At 43.2% G+C, this 17,267-nt stretch overlaps 2 protein-coding genes across 4 annotated transcripts in view; one reads left to right on the forward strand and one right to left on the reverse strand.

Moving 5' to 3' along the window:
• SEL1L3 (SEL1L family member 3) overlaps positions 1–10,429 on the reverse strand; it is a 40,946-nt gene extending 30,517 nt beyond the window's left edge. The window contains exons 1-4 of the mRNA XM_075499872.1: positions 10,227–10,429; positions 5,325–5,892; positions 3,613–3,739; positions 539–660 (exon numbers count right to left, since the gene is read on the reverse strand). Coding sequence (XP_075355987.1) covers positions 539–660; positions 3,613–3,739; positions 5,325–5,892; positions 10,227–10,295 — 886 coding nt within the window. The 5' untranslated portion in view covers positions 10,296–10,429. The remainder of the gene's footprint in view (positions 1–538; positions 661–3,612; positions 3,740–5,324; positions 5,893–10,226) is intronic.
• Positions 10,430–10,963: 534 nt separating this feature from the next.
• On the forward strand, positions 10,964–17,021 carry SMIM20 (small integral membrane protein 20). 3 transcript variants are annotated; one of them, XM_075499874.1, is made up of 3 exons: positions 10,964–11,223; positions 15,120–15,176; positions 16,461–17,021. In XM_075499874.1, exons 1-3 carry the CDS (start codon positions 11,115–11,117, stop codon positions 16,463–16,465), a joined length of 171 nt encoding a protein of 56 aa, XP_075355989.1. In that variant the 5' UTR covers positions 10,964–11,114; the 3' UTR covers positions 16,466–17,021. The 3 variants fall into 3 exon arrangements, with proteins under 3 accessions (XP_075355989.1, XP_075355988.1, XP_075355991.1); XM_075499873.1 differs by having other exon boundaries at positions 16,497–17,021; XM_075499876.1 differs by lacking the exon at positions 16,461–17,021 and adding an exon at positions 15,325–16,421.
• The last annotated feature ends 246 nt before the right edge of the window (positions 17,022–17,267 follow it).

Consider the following 17,267-nt stretch of genomic DNA (forward strand, 5'->3'; position numbering starts at 1 on the left):
ATGTTCCTCTACTGTAAGTGTTGCTAGACTAAGACAGTGCTACCTCTTAACTTTTTTTTGGATCAGGGAAATAGACTGTGCTTCTTGAACACTGCAATATAGGCAAGACCTTGAATCCTTTGGACTTTTTCTGAGGCTATTTCAAATTTTCAAAAATTTTCATGTAGTATGCATATAAGAATTGAGAACAATATTAAAAAAATACTTCAATAATAATAACAAAGGTTGTTCATTGAGATAAGACTGTTTAATCCCAGTGTATGTTCCTGACTGGTAAGATTCAGTCTATTCTCCTGGCAAAGCAGACATTTTCTGAAGTTAGGCAAGACTAGATGCTATGCAACTATTTCTGAGTTTTACACCCTCTTAATTTAGTAGCTACTTTCCTATTGAGACACTATAGTCAAAAAGAAGCATTTTGCAAGGGTTCAGTTTCACAAAATAGGTCTGATAATATATTTATAAATGTTATTCCTAGGCATAGATCTATAAAGACTATATTAGACCCCTTCGGAAGGCCGTTAATAATATCCCTTACCTTCCTCATTTAGAAATACAGCAGGAGTACTATACATTTCTTTCGGATCAATAAAATAGAGTATACCACACAGATCCTTTTCACAGTGATGGAGTAAATATAGCCAGATTGAAACGGTGAACCTGCATGAGCAAAAATAAACAAAAAATCCACTCCTGATGAGAAATCTCCCTACATAATTTGAAAAGCATACATTTCACTTTAATTTAGCAAACCTGTTTCACACATGTAGTCTTCAGAACAGAACACATCCTCTGCAGTGAAAACCTTCAGAGCAACAGTACTTAAGACTCTTGGATCTGTGATCTCCTTTTAACCGCACACTTTTGTGGTAACAACATGAGAGGAGAGTAAGGCAGTGTTATCTGAATCAATTCCAGAATGGTGGGTCAAGGCTACTGCCAGATCCCCTATCAACGGGGAACTGAAAACACGATCGAGAGAACTTGGAGCCAACCTCCCGCATGCAGGCTACAGCACAAAATCCCGAAATGCACGGTCTTATAATCTTGATTGCGGAAGCCAGTAAAAACTAAGCTGTGTCTTCTATACTAAATGCCAACTGTGAAAATGTGCTTGGGAGAAGCAGTTAAAAATGAATCCAGCCTCTAGGTAGTACAGATAGGTATGAATAGCTGTCACAGAGCTACCACAGGATAAATAAAGGTGGAGCCTGTGCAAACTATGGAGCAGTGCAACATAAAAAACCGAAGACCCGACAATGCTATCTACTTAGAAATTTCTGTACAAAGCTGGCTGAGGCACTAAAAGCAGAATTTATACCACAGTATCTAATTTTAAGGAGTTCCTCTGTGCCAGACTAAATCTGCTTCAGTGCTCTTAACAGAAACTTGACCACTTATTTCCATAATGTTTCCACAGCAGTTAGGCCAATGCTGAACGCCTTTGTACATCATACCTCCAATGTACAACCCAGCAAAGCATTATGATTATTATCATCTCTGATAAAGAAATTCTCTTTTCTTTGTGACTTTTAGGAGGAGATATTATTTGGTTTTTGTATTTCTATAATTAAGAAAAAAATGTCAATATTTGTTTTTAATACTTTGGAATTGGGTCAGCTTGCCTTGCTTCTCTCTCAAGAAGCTGCTGAACATAGAGTACCTTCTATCTTCCGAAACTAAACCAATATAGGTCTGAAAGCCTAACACCTGCTCTGCTGCTTAAAAAAAAGCAAGGGTGGTGAGGTTTTCCCCAATAGAGTCTACACCTTAAATAGCTAATAACACCATATCCTCCAGAGATGGTACATGGGTGAGGTGGAAGGGTTTGTAAATCACAATCACTTGTATATTGATTGTTATGACCTACAGGCAAACACTGTGCTTCCAGAAATACCGCTTATGCTTAGATATTGCTCTTTTCATCTTTCATCTCTGGCAATATAGCAAACTTAAATGCTGCAGTCTCCATTTAATCCTTGATTGCCAGTCTGAGCACATAACTGTTCTGGGCAAATTTCTTGGGACAGTCTGGGACAATGCTGACTCATTTCACATCCCCCATTGCTGCAGAATGCCATACACAGTGAGTAGTCCCTTACAGTCCCAGCCTATCGTTGCTGCAGGCTGTCCACTGATAGCTACCAGTGGCAATGACAGCTGTAGCAATGACAATATAGCAATGACAGCTGTCTATCTCCAGTCCTCTTTCTTTACAAATCCCTGACTGAAGTCAATGACAGCTGTCTATCTCCAGTCCTCTTTCTTTACACATCCCTGACTGAAGTCAAACGAGTAACTTCAGTTAGATCCATCTGCTTCTGCTGGCCTTTTGGTGCAGCGGGGAACCACCGCTCACATACAGAGAGCTGAAGGAAAACTCTCTTCCTCTTCTTAACAGAGCTACCCCAGCCTGTCACGCAACCACAACACACAGGCAACGCTTTATGTTAACACTGGAGACACCACCCAAAGGCAAGAGAGGGTGGAACCGTGTGGAACAGGTAAAGAGCTGCATAAATTCATGCCATATATTCTCAACCAGAGCTTGAGCGCCTCAATGCCAGAAGCAGAATGCAACTGTACTGGTGAGCAAAGGGCAGCAGGCTGTGCAAACCAGGCTGTCACCCATCCTGAAGAGGCCAGGAGCTAAAAATTGCTCTGCACTTATGACTTCAGAGCTATAGTTTGAGGGCTAGTAATTTGTGTGCAACCTGCGCTATCTGGCACGTCTTCTTTGGCACTCTTCTTGTGGTCACAGGCCAAACACAAACCAGCAGGCAAGTTCCAGTTCCTGCAATCATTTCCTATTTCTGTAATAATGTTGCCAGGGTAACAGCATCTGGTAGAAGGGAGATATATTTATATATCTGTATATATACTTTTTCCTCTAAAGTTGCAAAATATGACTGAAGAGTTGTGACAGTTTTGGGAAGAGTTGTGACAGTTTTGGGAAGGGGGAGAACAGTAGAGAAAGATGATCTTCCCAGAATGATTCCTCTGTAACTGAATAGTGTGCAGGGTTTTACTCCTGTCCAACTAGGAGAGTTTACACAGGGATGAGGGAAGGAAATAGTATAAGCCCAAGCTGGAAGACTTACCTAGGCAGAGGACTCTATCACTAAGGGCTTGTCAGCTGCAAAATAAACTAGAGTGTGAATTTATACAGAAAAAGCTGCTCCACACTGCTTGCCCTTGCAAGAAACCCTACTCTGCACTTGGTCTGCAAATGACGTTTGAAATGCAGATCTCTTCGTAATACAGAAAACCAGAGGCTAGCTAGTCATGAGACAGCAGTCTCATCATGACAGCACATAACAGCTAACTTACCCTCCTAACTGTACCTAACCAGCTCAGTTACACCTACTATTGGTATCTCTTACACAGCACTGTACCAACACGTACTGTAAGTATCTTTCTGAGGTTCAGCTTAATCCTCTCCAAAACTGAAATCAGAGAACAGAAGGAATTGCTAACTAGTTTCCTTTTGAGCCTTTCCTCACATTAATAGGCACTATTCCTTTAATTTGTGGTATAGCCTAAGAGTTTAAGTACATTCTATAGCCTTCAATAATCAATTGCAGCCTGCTTCAATTATTTGCCTATACTTACATGGGATAATCAATCCTATGTTGTCTGACTGTCTCAAGTTCTCTGTTTTCAAATTGTTCGAATTTCTTCACGATTCCTGTTTTCTCCCCACTGGAAGCGTATATAAAGTTGAGAATCTGGACGCCATCTGCAAAATACAATCTTTCTTAATCTGCCAGACAACAAGCATTGATAACTAATTAATTAGCTCACACTCATATAGTCAAACATTTGAATCACATAACAGATTAAAAATTAACACAAATCTTCAATAAGTCCTTAAACACAAGTTCACTTGCTGTTATTAAATACATTACAATCTTGGACCGAATAACCCATGGAAAGTGAAATGGAGTCCATTTCCAGCTGGTATTAGAAGCAGGGAAAGAACAGACTCATTTAAATCTAAGATACTTAAAGAACCAGTTAGTAAGGAAGAAAACGTCATTTATGCTATTCGCTTAAATCTCATCCTATCTTTGGTTATGCCTACGTGACATTACTCCACAGCTCTTGGACTTGCTTTCCATTTTCAGCTCTCCAGTTTATACTGTATGTATGGATAGATACCAATTCTGTTCTTAACGGATATGCATAATCCTGTAATAAATCTGATAAAGCTGCCCCTGCTAAGAAACGGGAAAAAGATCTTAAAGGCCATGACATATCATCAGCTTTCCTACAGAAAACCCCAAACCAAAACAAAAAAAACCCCAAAACAAAAAAAAACCCAAACCCCAAGCAATTTGTTACAAGCTTATTTTAAAAAATAAATTTGAATGTTATTTCCTCCTATTTCTTGTTATACTGTTTTCATCTATAATATAATTAGATAATACATAAGATATTTCACACTGTTGTCAGAGATCATATGCTGTCTCCAACAAGTATTTTAGAAAGCTCCTGAAGGCAGCAACATCATTGCTTCCCTGTTCATCTTCAGAGCATTTACATGCCAAAGTAGTGAAAATAAATGACACGAATACTATTATGGGATTTTCTAGGAGAGAACCCTTTAGAAGCAAATAACCTTTTTCCTTTTAGGTTCTGCATTGAATATATATTGAGGACAAAAAGAATTGTCAGCAGGTGTAAAGCTAGAGATAGGCAGACAGAAAAAAAATCAGAACTCTGAGAAAATCTAGAAAGCAGAGTTGTGAGTTTCAGTAATTTATACAGTTGGCAAGACATTTTTTTTATTTAAAACTATTAATTTTTAAAACAAAAGTGCTTGTCCATAATGGTTTTGGGCAAAAAAAAAGAAGTACTATAAAGTTTATTGCACTATAAAGACTTAAAAATATGTTTCTAAGTGTGTGGCCATCACTTTAAGCAGAAGTAGACTACCTGTGTGAGAATTATGTATGTGACTGACGCTGAAATAACGCATTATGGGACTGAACAACTCTCTCTGAAGACAAAGGAATGATTTCCACTGACATCAGTGGGTTTTAAATAAAGTTTGAATACATTTAGAAAATAGAAGGCCACGCTGCGACCAATCTCCAGGCTGGCTGTGATGAAACAAGCCAGCTCTGAAGGACGTGATGGCTTCAGTAATTTGCAACTCTAACCCCACAGTTACGAAGCTTACATATTCAACAATGTTTGCCAAGTACATCATTCTACATAACATTTACTATTTACTACAGGTATGCACTTTGCAGCTTACCAAAGATATTATTTGGGTTGCATTAGTTTCCTTGGGGAAAAAAAAGTGACATTACACCTACCACTTTCATGAGGGCACTGAGGTATCCTGTTTGCCTGGAGCATCCACAAATAGTCAGCACCCCACTGAAGACAAACTTTGTGGTCCTTATATGGGCGTTCAAAAGGTGGAACTGCTTCTAAAAAAGTGTAATTCTTGGCAACTGCATCCTGGTAGTCTTCACTCTGCTCAACATCATAGCTGGTAACTGATTTGTGACTAATCCATGCATATAGTATCACACTGTGCACTATTATTGAGTTTCTGATGATATAATCATCTCTGTAAACCATGATGCTCGGAAATTTCAAATGTACTTGTCGAGTTCTGCTAACGTAAAGGTTTTTCTCATCCTTCCATCTCCTTCTATACACTGGTACACCAGTCCTGAAGTCGGAGGAAGCTACTGCTTCCAAGTTGACAATACAAGGCTTCGAACATAAATACTGAACTGAAACCTCAGAATTGTTAAGAACTTTCTTTTCTAAAATGTTTAAATGAATAAAGTCCACATAATCCATGTTTTGTTCAAACTGTGGAGTAACTGCTGTTGTCCGTAATGTCTCCTTTCCAAAGGATGGCACAAAATTCTGGAAAAAAAACCCAACACATGTTAACCAGACAATCTAAGTTTACGTGATTACTAATATACTCACAGCAATAACAGAACCCTGCACAAGCAGAAGGTCTGTATACCATACTTGAATGCCAAAATACCAGGATTCTTTCACACAGCAAGTAGATGCGGATTACTGAAGAGCTACCATCGAGGTTTTAATGGTAACAACTCCCCTACATCAAGTTCTCAAAGTTACATATGCGTCTACAAACAAACGGTATTTACAGGGCGTATCCTTCGGCCCTTCCGCAAGTGGAATCCGGTCTAAGATACTGACTTACACGTCATGCTATTTACACATGCTCCTAGGATCAGGCCTAAAGAGTATATACTAAAATGTACCAGCATTTATTCATTATGTTGTTGTTCACTTGTGCTGCCACAGCCTGATGTTTCTTTATCTTTTTAAAGTGATTGATTAACTTTAAACTTTTTAAAGTTTTAATTTTGTTACCTCTTATGCAGGTACCTGAAGAGCAGAATAACAACTAAGGCAGCTCACAACGGCTTCCTGAGAATGAATTCATGTTCACAAAATGTTTAGGAGCTTATTACAGAAACATTTCTGTCCTGAAGATGGACTGACAAATCTGAGCAGCAAGACCAGCAGGCAGCATTTGCTCAGTTTTTGCTCTCCATAGCTATGTACATTATAATATATTTTGAGAGTGAATGCTTGCACATACACCAGGATTATCTTCCATGCTGAAATTCTTGTCTCTAAGGCTTCAAACAGGTTCTTTTCTTTCTGCTCTGCAGTCAGTGTCCGCCTTGATGCACTGCCAAGGATACTGAGGATTACTCAGCTCAGAGGGCCAGCCACCAGCACGGCACTTTTGCCAGGTCCTCTGATCTGTCTAAAATACTCAAAATTGTCACTTAGGATTACCAGGGAAGCTGGTCGTTAAGATTGCTTAGCTTGAGAAGATCTGTCTTGGGTGACTTCTAACTTTGCTAAGCTTGAACAAATTGAACTGAAATTTGTCATGGATAGCTACCTTGAATTAATGGCTTTTTCACTGTGATTCTCAAAATATTTAAAAGCTTCAGCCAAGTCGTTAGTACATTTCTAATTATCGGAATTATGTGTCATGCACCTGGAGGACAAGACCTTGCCCACGATCCAATATGGGGATCAGTAAAAGTCCCCAATGACAAACTGTTTTGCTTTTTATTTAAGAATATGTTGACAGTCCTTGAGAGCTACACTGAAAAAACATAAAGCCAGCAAAACCTGTGAAAGTGCAAATATTAGGAAAAGTCAGAACTAAGTTTACCCATACTACTTCCTTGTTCCTGTAGATGAGGATTTTGGATTTAATTATGGGATCAAATGCTATTTTTCCCCCTAGTTCCCTGCCTCCTTAAAGGCACAAAAGAGGTCTAGGGCTGCAAGTGGAACACAACTGTACATAGAGAAGACTATTTACCCCAAGACCTTGACTTTATTTAAAGCAGAAGCTGGAAGACATAACTGAATGAGGGAACTTTTGGATGAGAAAGCTGGGTATCATTGCTAGCAGCTGGGTAACTTTAGATAACTAGATTAATTTAGCTTTCCTAGGTCTTTCTGAACTTGTCACTTAAACTACTTTCCACAAGAACAACCGAGTACTTTTTAATCTTCTTGTGTCTGACAAGAGATGCTGGAAGCCAGATGTGCAGTGATGCTGAACACTCATAAACACGTGTGTAAACACCAAGATACACACTTTGAACAAATAAAAGGCTATAAAAATGCAAAACACTCCACAATGTCAGTATCTAGGCTTTCTACAATAGGTAGTCTCTTCAGAGTGACAGCCTTCCCTCTCTGCCTCGTTTCCCATTCTATAAAATGGATATTGTAAAAATGATGCATACTGAAGGGGCTAAAAAAGGAACACCAATAGGAGGCTGGCGTTCATTGGAAAAGTTACCACCATATCATGTAATAACACACATGCACAAATACTGATATAAAAGTTGATGAGAGAATCTTAATTTTAATACTAATTTCAGTATCTTTCAGAGCTTGACTTGACAAAGATACTTTTCTTTTATGTTTCCTACATAATTCTTCTTCGGTTATGGATACCTCTAAAAGCATTAAAAGCACACAGCAGCAACCACAAATTATTCTAAACCTCTTCTACTTGATGGTTATCATTCATATTTCTTACATATTTTTTTATCTTACAATAAAGAGTACTTGTAAACAGCTTAATCCTTGTGATATGGGGGCTGTGTCATGAGGAAGATGGTAATATATTATGAAAGTAATGCCATGTGGTTATCACAAAATGTAGAAGTCTACCAGGTGGACACTACAAAGCATTGTGGTACCACTGTGTGCTTACCACATAAACACATTTACTGTCAAAATACACACAGCCAGCTCCCAATTTTCTCAGGGGTTTATCCAACACAGAGATATGAGAGCTGGCCTCCAGCAAAGACAGCTTGGGTCTGGCAAGGTTTGTTGACAAAGATGCAGCAGCGTATGAATGTGGCTATCTGACTTCCAGTGAATGGCAGAAATTTTGTGGTGGAGATCCCAAGGCAGTAAGTTCTGCAACCCAAAGCCAGTTCCTTGTAGAACAAACTCCATGATGTTCCTAGAGCACTTAAACATGACGTACCATGACTGCTGATGCTTAAGGTTAGCTTCAGCCGTGCTGGTCTTACTGCCTTTCCCTTAGTGCCTGTTCTGCTAAATGGCTTCCACGGAGTTAGTCAAGAAACTTTTCTTTATATTCTTTGGTGCACGGGTATTAGTTGAGACACGTTCTGCAAAAATGCATGAAGCATGTTTGGGTCTGCTGTTACAGCACACCTAACAAACCCTTCAGGAGCTCATCCAGTAAGGGGCATGGTGCAAAGATCCCTGAGCAACCCCACACCAACGCAGCCAAGGCAGACACTGCAGACCGTAAACTCTTCCAGACCATAGCTGAGGCTCTGTAACCACTTGACTGCCTCTACACAGTGCTCCCCAGCGCACTCCATAGCGTGCATATTATCTAAATGTTCCTATTCGGTGAGGAACCCTACTTCTTCCCTCCCTGTTACCTCAGACAAGGCAGAGTTAATTGTGCATAATCCCTGACTACAGAAAGTGAGGATGAACAGATTACACAATGAGTGTGATTATGAGATTTAAATATAAAAGTTTCCCAGCACAATAAAGAGGCCAGATATGCTGGATTCAAAATGTTACCGTAAACTAGGTAGAGTTCAACAAGAAAGACACAGAGGCTTCGTTGTGTGGGGCAACTTAAACACAAAAGCTGTAAAAGTTTTTTTCTTGATCTTTTTCTTAAAACCTGCTGAATCTGAATGACTTAGCCCAAGTCATTCCATCAGATGTTGGGATAAAACTCACTGTGGGAGGCAATCACAACAATTGGTAGGAAAGTGAAAATTTTCAGTAGTGTAATATTACAGAAATGATGAGAAACTGTTCTTTCTCTCGCTGGAGTAAGATCTCAGCAGGACCCTCCCTGAGTCCACCCCTGCAGAAATTCCACCTAACCCCATGAAACTGCACCTGTTTGCACAAAGTCTGAAGATAACTGTAGTCCTCTGCCTGCCACGTCATGCTAGATTTTAAGATGTGTGAAAAGGAAACATGCCAAAAACGGTGTTGATCTGCTCCCAGTCAGCATCAGTATCGTACAGGCGTACAAAGACTTTAACCAGAGATTGTGTTTAGCAGCATAAAAGAGGAAAAAGTAGTTTAGTAGATGCCCCTAAAATGCACTCGTTTCCGTAAGCCAGTGCAGCACCATACTCCCACGTGCATCTCTGAGTAGATGTCAAAGGCACCCCCTTCTTTCAAACCCAGAAATGTAACGTCACCTAGGACGGAGAGCTTTTTAACACTTTGATTTAACGACCTGACGCTCCCGAGCTCGATAAGGCAGCGTAACCCTGGGGCTGGAGAGGGGGGAGCCGGGCCAGGCCGGACAACCGCCGGGCTGGCTCCGAGAGGCGGCCCCGGGCTCGGGCCCGAGCCCGAGCCCAGGCCGGGTGGCCGCAGCCCCCCGCGCACCCCCCGCACACCCGCTCCAGCACCCGGCCGGCGGCCGCGCCTCCCTCTACGCCCCGCGCTTACAGTCTGCAGCCCCGCACCGGCCCGTCCGAGCGCGGAGCACCGCGGTGAAGCCGCGGGGTGCCGGGCAGTCCCCGCCCGCGGGGCTCGGCGCTCAAGCCGGGGGCCGCTGCCCGGCCCGGGCCCTCGCCGCGGCCACCATCTTCCGCCGCGACGGCGGCAGCGGGCAGGGTCGGGGCCCGGGGGCAGGTGCGGGGCCGGCCGCCACTCACCGTGAGGAGGAGGAGGAGGAGCAGCGGAGGGCGGCGGGGCACGGCGCGGGGCTCAGCCGGGGGCCGCATGCTGCCGCGGAGGCGGCGGCGCTGCCCAGCACGGCCGGGAGTGCGCGGCCGACCCCGCCGACAGGGATGCGGCAGATCCGGCTTCCTGGAGGAGGGGCCGCCGCCCGGGCAGGGCAGGGCCGCGCCTGGCCCCGCGCCGCAGGTGCAGAGGGGAGCGGAGGGCGCGGAGGGGCCGGGCCGGGCGACACCCGGGGCCGAGCCCCCCGGGGGGTGCCGAGCCGCCCGGCCGTGCCGTGAGGCTCCTCAGAGCCCGCCGCGCTCTCCCGAAAAAGAGGCACCGGGCGGCGTCTCGGGAGCGGCGCGCCCCGGGCGGGACCCCGGCGCAGGGCCGCGTCCTCCCTTCTGGCGGCGGCGTGGCTCGGGGGCTCCGCGGTGGCTCCCCCCGCCCTCGTCCCCACCCTCACGCCTCGGCTCCGCACTGCCAGCGCGGCCCCCGCCCGGGGCAGCTCCCCGCTCCCGCTGGCGGGCGACGCGCGGCGGCGGGGTAGCTTTAGGGCGGTACGGCGGGGCAGGGCCTCCTCGCAGCTGCCGTGTGCGGCGCGGCGGGCGCCGGGGCTGCCCGGAGGGCGCCGCCGTTCGCCTGGTCAGGCGTGACAGGGCGAAGCGCGGCGGGTGTGTAACGGCACCGTGCCCGCCTCACGGGGGGGCGCCGGCACCGGGCTGTGTCCCGCCGCCCGCGCGGGGGCGCTGCCCGCCGCCGCGCCGCTCGGGCCGGGCCGGGCCGGAGGGGGCGGAGTCTGCAGGTGCCTCACCGCTCCGCTTCCGGTATGTCCCGGAAGCGGGAGCCGCGTAGCTTCCGGGTTGTGGCCACCGGCGGCGATGGCCGGGTTGTTCCGCACGCTCGGTATCTTCGGCGGCTTCGTGGCCGTGGTGGCGGCGGCCTTTTACCCCATCTACTTCCGGCCGCTGCTGCTGCCGGAGGAGTACAGTGAGTCCCTGCGCGGGGAGCGGCTCGGGGCCGGCATCTGGCTGTGCCCCCGTGCGCGAGTTTGTGGCCCCGCCGGGCTGCGGGGGGCGGGAGCGCAGGCGGGCGTGCCCGGGCTGAGGGTGTGCTGGGGGCTGCCGCTGGGTGGGTAACTCCTGAGAGGCTTTCTGCTCGTCTAAGGGATACTTTTAAAAATAATAATAAAACTCGTAGTACTCTTGTTTCAAGTTATTGGCCGGCAGGTGATTAAGAACGCCCTTTAGCTGTTCTCTGAAGTGATTAGGGGGATTTAGATGCAGTTAAAGAAGTTACGGTCAGAGGGCTGGAACACCTCTTCTGTGAGGACAGGCTGAGCGAGTTGGGGTTGTCCAGCCTGGAGAAGAGAAGGCTCTGGGGAGGCCTTATCGCAGCCTTTCAGTACTTAAAGGAAAGACGGGGACAGAGTTTTTAGCAGGACCTGTTGTGGTAGGACAAGGGGTAATGGTTTTAAACTAAAAGAAGGTAGATTCAGACTAGATATGAGGAAGAAATGTTTTACAATGAGGGTGGTGAAACACTGGAACAGGTTGCCCAGAGAGGTGGCAGATGCCCCGTCCCTGGAAACATTCAAGGTCAGGTTGGACAGGGCTCTGAGCAACGTGATCTAGTGGAAGATGTCCTTGCTCCTTGCAGGGGGATTGGACTAGATGACCTTTAGAGGTCCCTTCCAACCCTAACCATTCTATGATTCTATAAGTTGTTTGAGATGTTTTCCAGCCATAATTTAAAAGTTTAATTTAAAACACGGTAACAGATTCTTTACCAATTGCGATGATTTGCTAGGGCTGGTCTCAGTCTGCAGAGTTTTCTGTGAAGCTGACTGTTGAGGAAAGCCCCAGTTTCCTGCCAGAAACACAGAAAACATCCTAAAGCCCACAACCTAGTCTTGTAACCAGGGAGCTCTCGAGTACTCAAAGACACCTGTAGCTTCAGGTGCGAAGCTTCAGCAGCTCCAGGCGGGTGCTCCGTGCCACAGGATTGGTAGCAGGAGCACATGTTACTTCTAAACTTCTGTTAACTACTGCTGAAGGAAGTGGGGAAAAGTTTGGTGTAACCATTCTCATCCCCTCACTTGAACTTCTACAGAGCTAAGTGAGCTGTTGGCGATAACCTGAAGATGCATGTCTCAGCAATCTGCTGAGACAACTGAAGAGACTTCTAGGAAGAAAAAAAAAGGAAAAGGATAACAAACTTATTGATCTTCTTGGAGGGACTTTAGCCTTGCATCAAAGCTGAAGTAAAATTTAACTTGCAAGTTTTTATTTAAGGAAGCTATATTTGTGAAGCTGGAAACTGCCCACAAAGATAGGTTTTCTGCTCTGTGCTCCCATTTGAAAACCTTATTCTTAACTCATTTTTGCTTATGGTGCACTTTCCAAAAATATAATATTAGAAGTGTGACTCAGCATTAAGGAAAGAACAGAACTAGTGGACAGCGTCCTCTTTTGTACTTGTGAATTACATGAGCAAATGTTCCCCAGCAGCTTAGGGATTTTTTTTAACCTCCACTTAGCACATAAGATGAGCTATGTGCAGTTAGCAGGTGCTTAAACTTGCTATTTAATACCTGATTCTAAACTTTACTTATTGGATGCTGCTCAAACTCTCCTTTGATTGCACCTTTATTAATTTTCTATGTGCTTTTCTTGATGCTCATCGCTGCGGTATGAGAGAAGCACAAGCATTTGTTGTCATAATACTTTAGACAAGAACATGGAATTTCACAGTTGTGGTACTTGAGCGGAAGTATTTTAACCTTTGGGGTACAAAGGATTTGATTTTTCAGAGTACAGTCTTGTAAGCTGTATGACAACTTCTGTAGAAGCTCACATCTCCCATTGGCTTGAGCTATGGGTGAATACTCGGTATTTCTGTGTTTAGGGATACTGGGTCTGAAGTCGGATCTTTGGATTAGCATCACAGTAATCCTGCAAAAGGCAAGAATGGATTTTAGTTCTCTGGAGTGACATTCAACTATGTAAACATGAAATGGTATCTTCTTTCTTCAGTCTTTTTTTTCTCCCAAATTCTACACAAATGAGGCACAATACATTCAGGAAGAAGACTTTTCTGCACAATTCTCACACGTCTTCAGAGGAGTTCCTAGTAGTTTAACAAATAAAATGGAAGATACTTGGAAAAACTGTATGTAATCAAATTGTTAATATGTACCTTAAATTGTGCACACAGGGGTTTGACTTAATTTCATACAGAAGTGCTATCATTGTATAGGTCTTTAGTACCTCAGTTTGTGGCATTGATGTTTCTAATATTTTCCTGTCTGTAACTAGCTTTAAAAAAGACTGTTTCCTCATATGAAACACATAGTTTAGTGGCAGTGTTGAAACTTTGAGGTCTTCAGCACAGACCTCTTCCACTTGGATTAATTAAAACAGTGGGTTGACAGCTGCTATTTGGATTGATATTGAGGCATTTTCACAGTAGATTTCACAATTTTGCTGAACTGTGAGACTCAGTTCCTACCCTGTTGTGTGAGGTGGTTGTCCTCTCATCAAGACTGGCTCTTCCTCATTGTCCTTTTTTTGGCTTACCTGTTTTCCATGTTGTTTCCAGGCCCCACCCCAGTCTCCCTATTGACTGTTCCATGTCCTATCTCCATATTTCTCATCTGTTACTTCTCTGCACTCATTTCTTTGTCTGACCAGTTAACAGCTCTTTCTGTTCACCTCAGGTGTGTTCCCAGACCTCTCAGATTGATTCCCATTTGGTCTCTGCCTCTCTTCTGATCTTAGTCTCCACCTAAGACTAAATATCTTTCTCTTCCACGTCCTAGAATAAGTCTGATTCCTTGCCCTAATTTATTCTGTTTTCTCTCTCTGGGTTTTGTACCTTTTCCTTTGAAATTAGACAGTTCTCTGAGATTTTGCCTGCTAAAAAGGACGGAATGGCAATTACCATGCTCAGTGAACAGAAGTGGAGAAGCTGGATCTGCCTCTAGCTCCTGCCCCCTTGCAAGTAGAATCAATTATTGTGATATGCCTGCTAGCCTCTAGTAGCATTAGACTTGTACCTAGACAGCCTAATAACATGTAGTGCCTGTGCATTCTCAGTGGGATAGGATGCTGAAAAGTTTCAGTTTTAAGGTTAGCTTAGTTCTGAGTTTCCCCTGAGAATGTGCACCCTACAATTTTTTAAAGACTTATAAAGTTCAGTGGTATGGGCAAAAGGCTAATCCAGCTGAGCTTTGACTTCCTGCTTCAAAGTACCACAGTGGTAAAGTGTTTAACTGGAAGGGGAAAAAAAAGGAGGGGCATTTAATAAGGGAAAATAATATCATTTTGTCCATTTCTCTTCTTGTAAGTGGTTGAATCTTTCAAACAAAAAAGAAAAGCCTGAGACAGGCCCATTGTATGGAAAGTATCCCTCCTATACTTCATTTCACAAAGTTTACAAGCAGTAATTTTCTAGATGCTGTCATGAATTCTACTTGTGATAAGATGCAAGAACTTTCAGGGCCTGAAAATGGGGATCGCTGATTCTGGAAAGAATAAATCTTTTGAAGAGTTTTATGTTGAGCATATGAGTCATAGCTCCTAAAAGTGCTAGTCATTCTTTAAGAGATGGGATCATGGCAGATATTTTGGCATCTTTTATTAAGCAGTAGTCATTACTTTAAGATGATTATCTTATTGCTTGTAATCTCTCAAAACAGATTAGCTGTTAGTTTCTTAGTGAAGTGTGAATACAACATTCGCATTGTGTAGGTGGATACTCACCAGAATTTTACTGTGTAGCATCCAGAATGAACAAAATTTTCAATACTGTTTTATTGGGTGCAGTCAAGATGTGTGGTATTTTCTTTTTTTTTTTAGTAATGTCCTTTCTTGTCTGTTTTCCAGAGAAAGAACAGTCAATTAACCGAGCTGGTATTGTTCAAGAGGATATTCAGCCTGCAGGTATACTTCATTCACGTATTTGCATTGATTGTTTCAAAGACCTTCTTGAAGTAAGACCTGAATATTTATATGGATTTAAATAATACAGTGAAGAATACATTCAAAGAATACATATATAATAAACTTACCATGAAAATGTTTTTTTCAGGCTAATTCTTCACTTGAAAATTACGGATTTAATGAAACTTGTTTTAAATTGACTTAACTGGCCAAATAAGTTGTAGAGATTCTGTTATCTTCACACTTTCTAAAATAGATGCCAGTTTCCACACCAGAAATTAACTTCTGAACCAGCTCAGAGCAAACAAGAACCATGGGTGGGCTGAGCTCTAGCTGTAAAAAATACACTATTGCACCCTGGTTTTTGCACCTGCTTTACAACTCAGCTGAAGCACAATTTACGAGCGCTTTGTCAGTATCTTCCAGCCTCATGGGTGGAGAGGTAAGGCAGAAGTCCGCTACACATAAAGGAAAATTCGGAATGGAGTGCTTACAGCTTTTTGATCCCTGCTGTTACCAGTAGAAGGTGTAGAAAAGCATATGAGGGGAATAAAAATTAAAGTATGGCAGACCATCCTTTATAGTTCATTGTTTCATAGGTAATGGAGCTGGCTATTCATTATGCAAGGTTGGCACTTCTTGTTTAAAGACATGAGAGTGCTTGTCTTGATGAAACAGTTCATGTCTGAGTGTGTTAAACGGTAACTTATTCCTATTTTTAGAAAAGCCTAACATCAGCAGCAGGGGAAAACCAAATAGGGTTAATGCCATGTCCTTAGTACACATATCAGTTAAATCATCAGTGCAGGAATTACTTTCCAGGAAAGTGGTGAAATGCTGAAGAGGAGTAGGAAGGGTATTGTGAAATAGAAGTCTGTTAAACCTGCCTTTTTTATTAAACATTAAAAGGGACTGGACTGGCTCATCTATCCAAGATGCAGGTACTTGATGACCAGTTCTCCTCAGTATAACTTTTTCATCTAAATTTAGCTGCTGATGAGAAGTTACGAGATCCACTACTTGAAAGTGAAATGTAGACAAATTCAAGTGCAAGGTGCAATTCTAGATGGTTGTTCCAACAATATTGGAACACCTTACCTATGGATGTGATAGATTTTTCCATTATCTGAAGCTTAAGATCAAGATGAGGTTGTCTTTCTAAATATTTTTGCAAGCAGAAGCAGAGTTATGAGTTCAGTGCAGAAATTGTTAGGTTCTTTCATTGTTCCATACACAAGGCTGGAGTAGCAGACCAAATTTTTTTTTTTTTTTTTTCTCCAACAGTCTAGTTATGAACTGCTGGTATTCTCTGATTTGTAGGGTTAAAAGTGTGGTCTGATCCATTTGGAAGAAAGTAATGATGGCGGCTGGGTGTATTGCAAGGCAAAACTGAAGATGGACACCTTCAGCCGTTTCTTCTTTCACTGAAGTGTGTCTTTGGGTGTTGCTGAAGAAGAATTCTGAATATGCTCTGTGGGCACGTGAGGAGCAACAAACGCTACCGGTTGGAATCCCAAGAGACAAAAACATGCTAGTTTTGACAGAGGATGCTGGGGCATAGTGCACAGACTATTAGAGAACTGAATGATTCTTGAGTTTAGAATTGAAATATTTATTTCCTTGAGAAAAGGGAAGAGGAATTATTTTTGTGGTTAATCTGTGAACACGTGTAGAATAAATTATGAATAGAATAAATCATGCAGACTGCTTCAGTTTCCTCCCTAGTTTGAGAACTACTTTTTGTGGTTTTATTATGAAAACATAATAGACTGAGAGAGATCTGTGCAGAAAATATAACATGATGAGTGTAAATTTGTACATTAAAATTTCTTCCTTTTAAACCAACATGTATTTTTTTAATTTGTTTTGCAAGTAGTTTTGGCTGGTTAACCTTGGCCAGCTGCCAGGTTGCCCACCCAGCCGCTCTCTCAGTTCCGCTCCTCAGCAGGACAGGGGGAGAAAATAGGGCGACAAAGATCGTGGGTCTGGATAAACACAGGGAGATTGCTTACCAGTTACTGTTGCAGGCAAAACAGACTCAACTTGGGGAAAATTAATGTAGTTTAGCACCAATTAAAAAAGATTTGGATA

Source organism: Mycteria americana, chromosome 4 (assembly GCF_035582795.1).
Source record: "Mycteria americana isolate JAX WOST 10 ecotype Jacksonville Zoo and Gardens chromosome 4, USCA_MyAme_1.0, whole genome shotgun sequence".
NCBI lineage: Eukaryota > Metazoa > Chordata > Aves > Ciconiiformes > Ciconiidae > Mycteria > Mycteria americana.

What these genes read in the sequence shown, in the direction of transcription:
- SMIM20 (XM_075499873.1), top strand. Translation starts at nt 11,115, where the DNA reads ATGGCCGGGTTGTTCCGCACGCTCGGTATCTTCGGCGGCTTCGTGGCC. An exon ending in GCTGCTGCCGGAGGAGTACA is followed by an intron (nt 11,224 to 15,119) that starts GTGAGTCCCTGC and finishes TCTGTTTTCCAG; the next exon opens with AGAAAGAACAGTCAATTAAC. An exon ending in AGAGGATATTCAGCCTGCAG is followed by an intron (nt 15,177 to 16,496) that starts GTATACTTCATT and finishes TCTGATTTGTAG; the next exon opens with GGTTAAAAGTGTGGTCTGAT.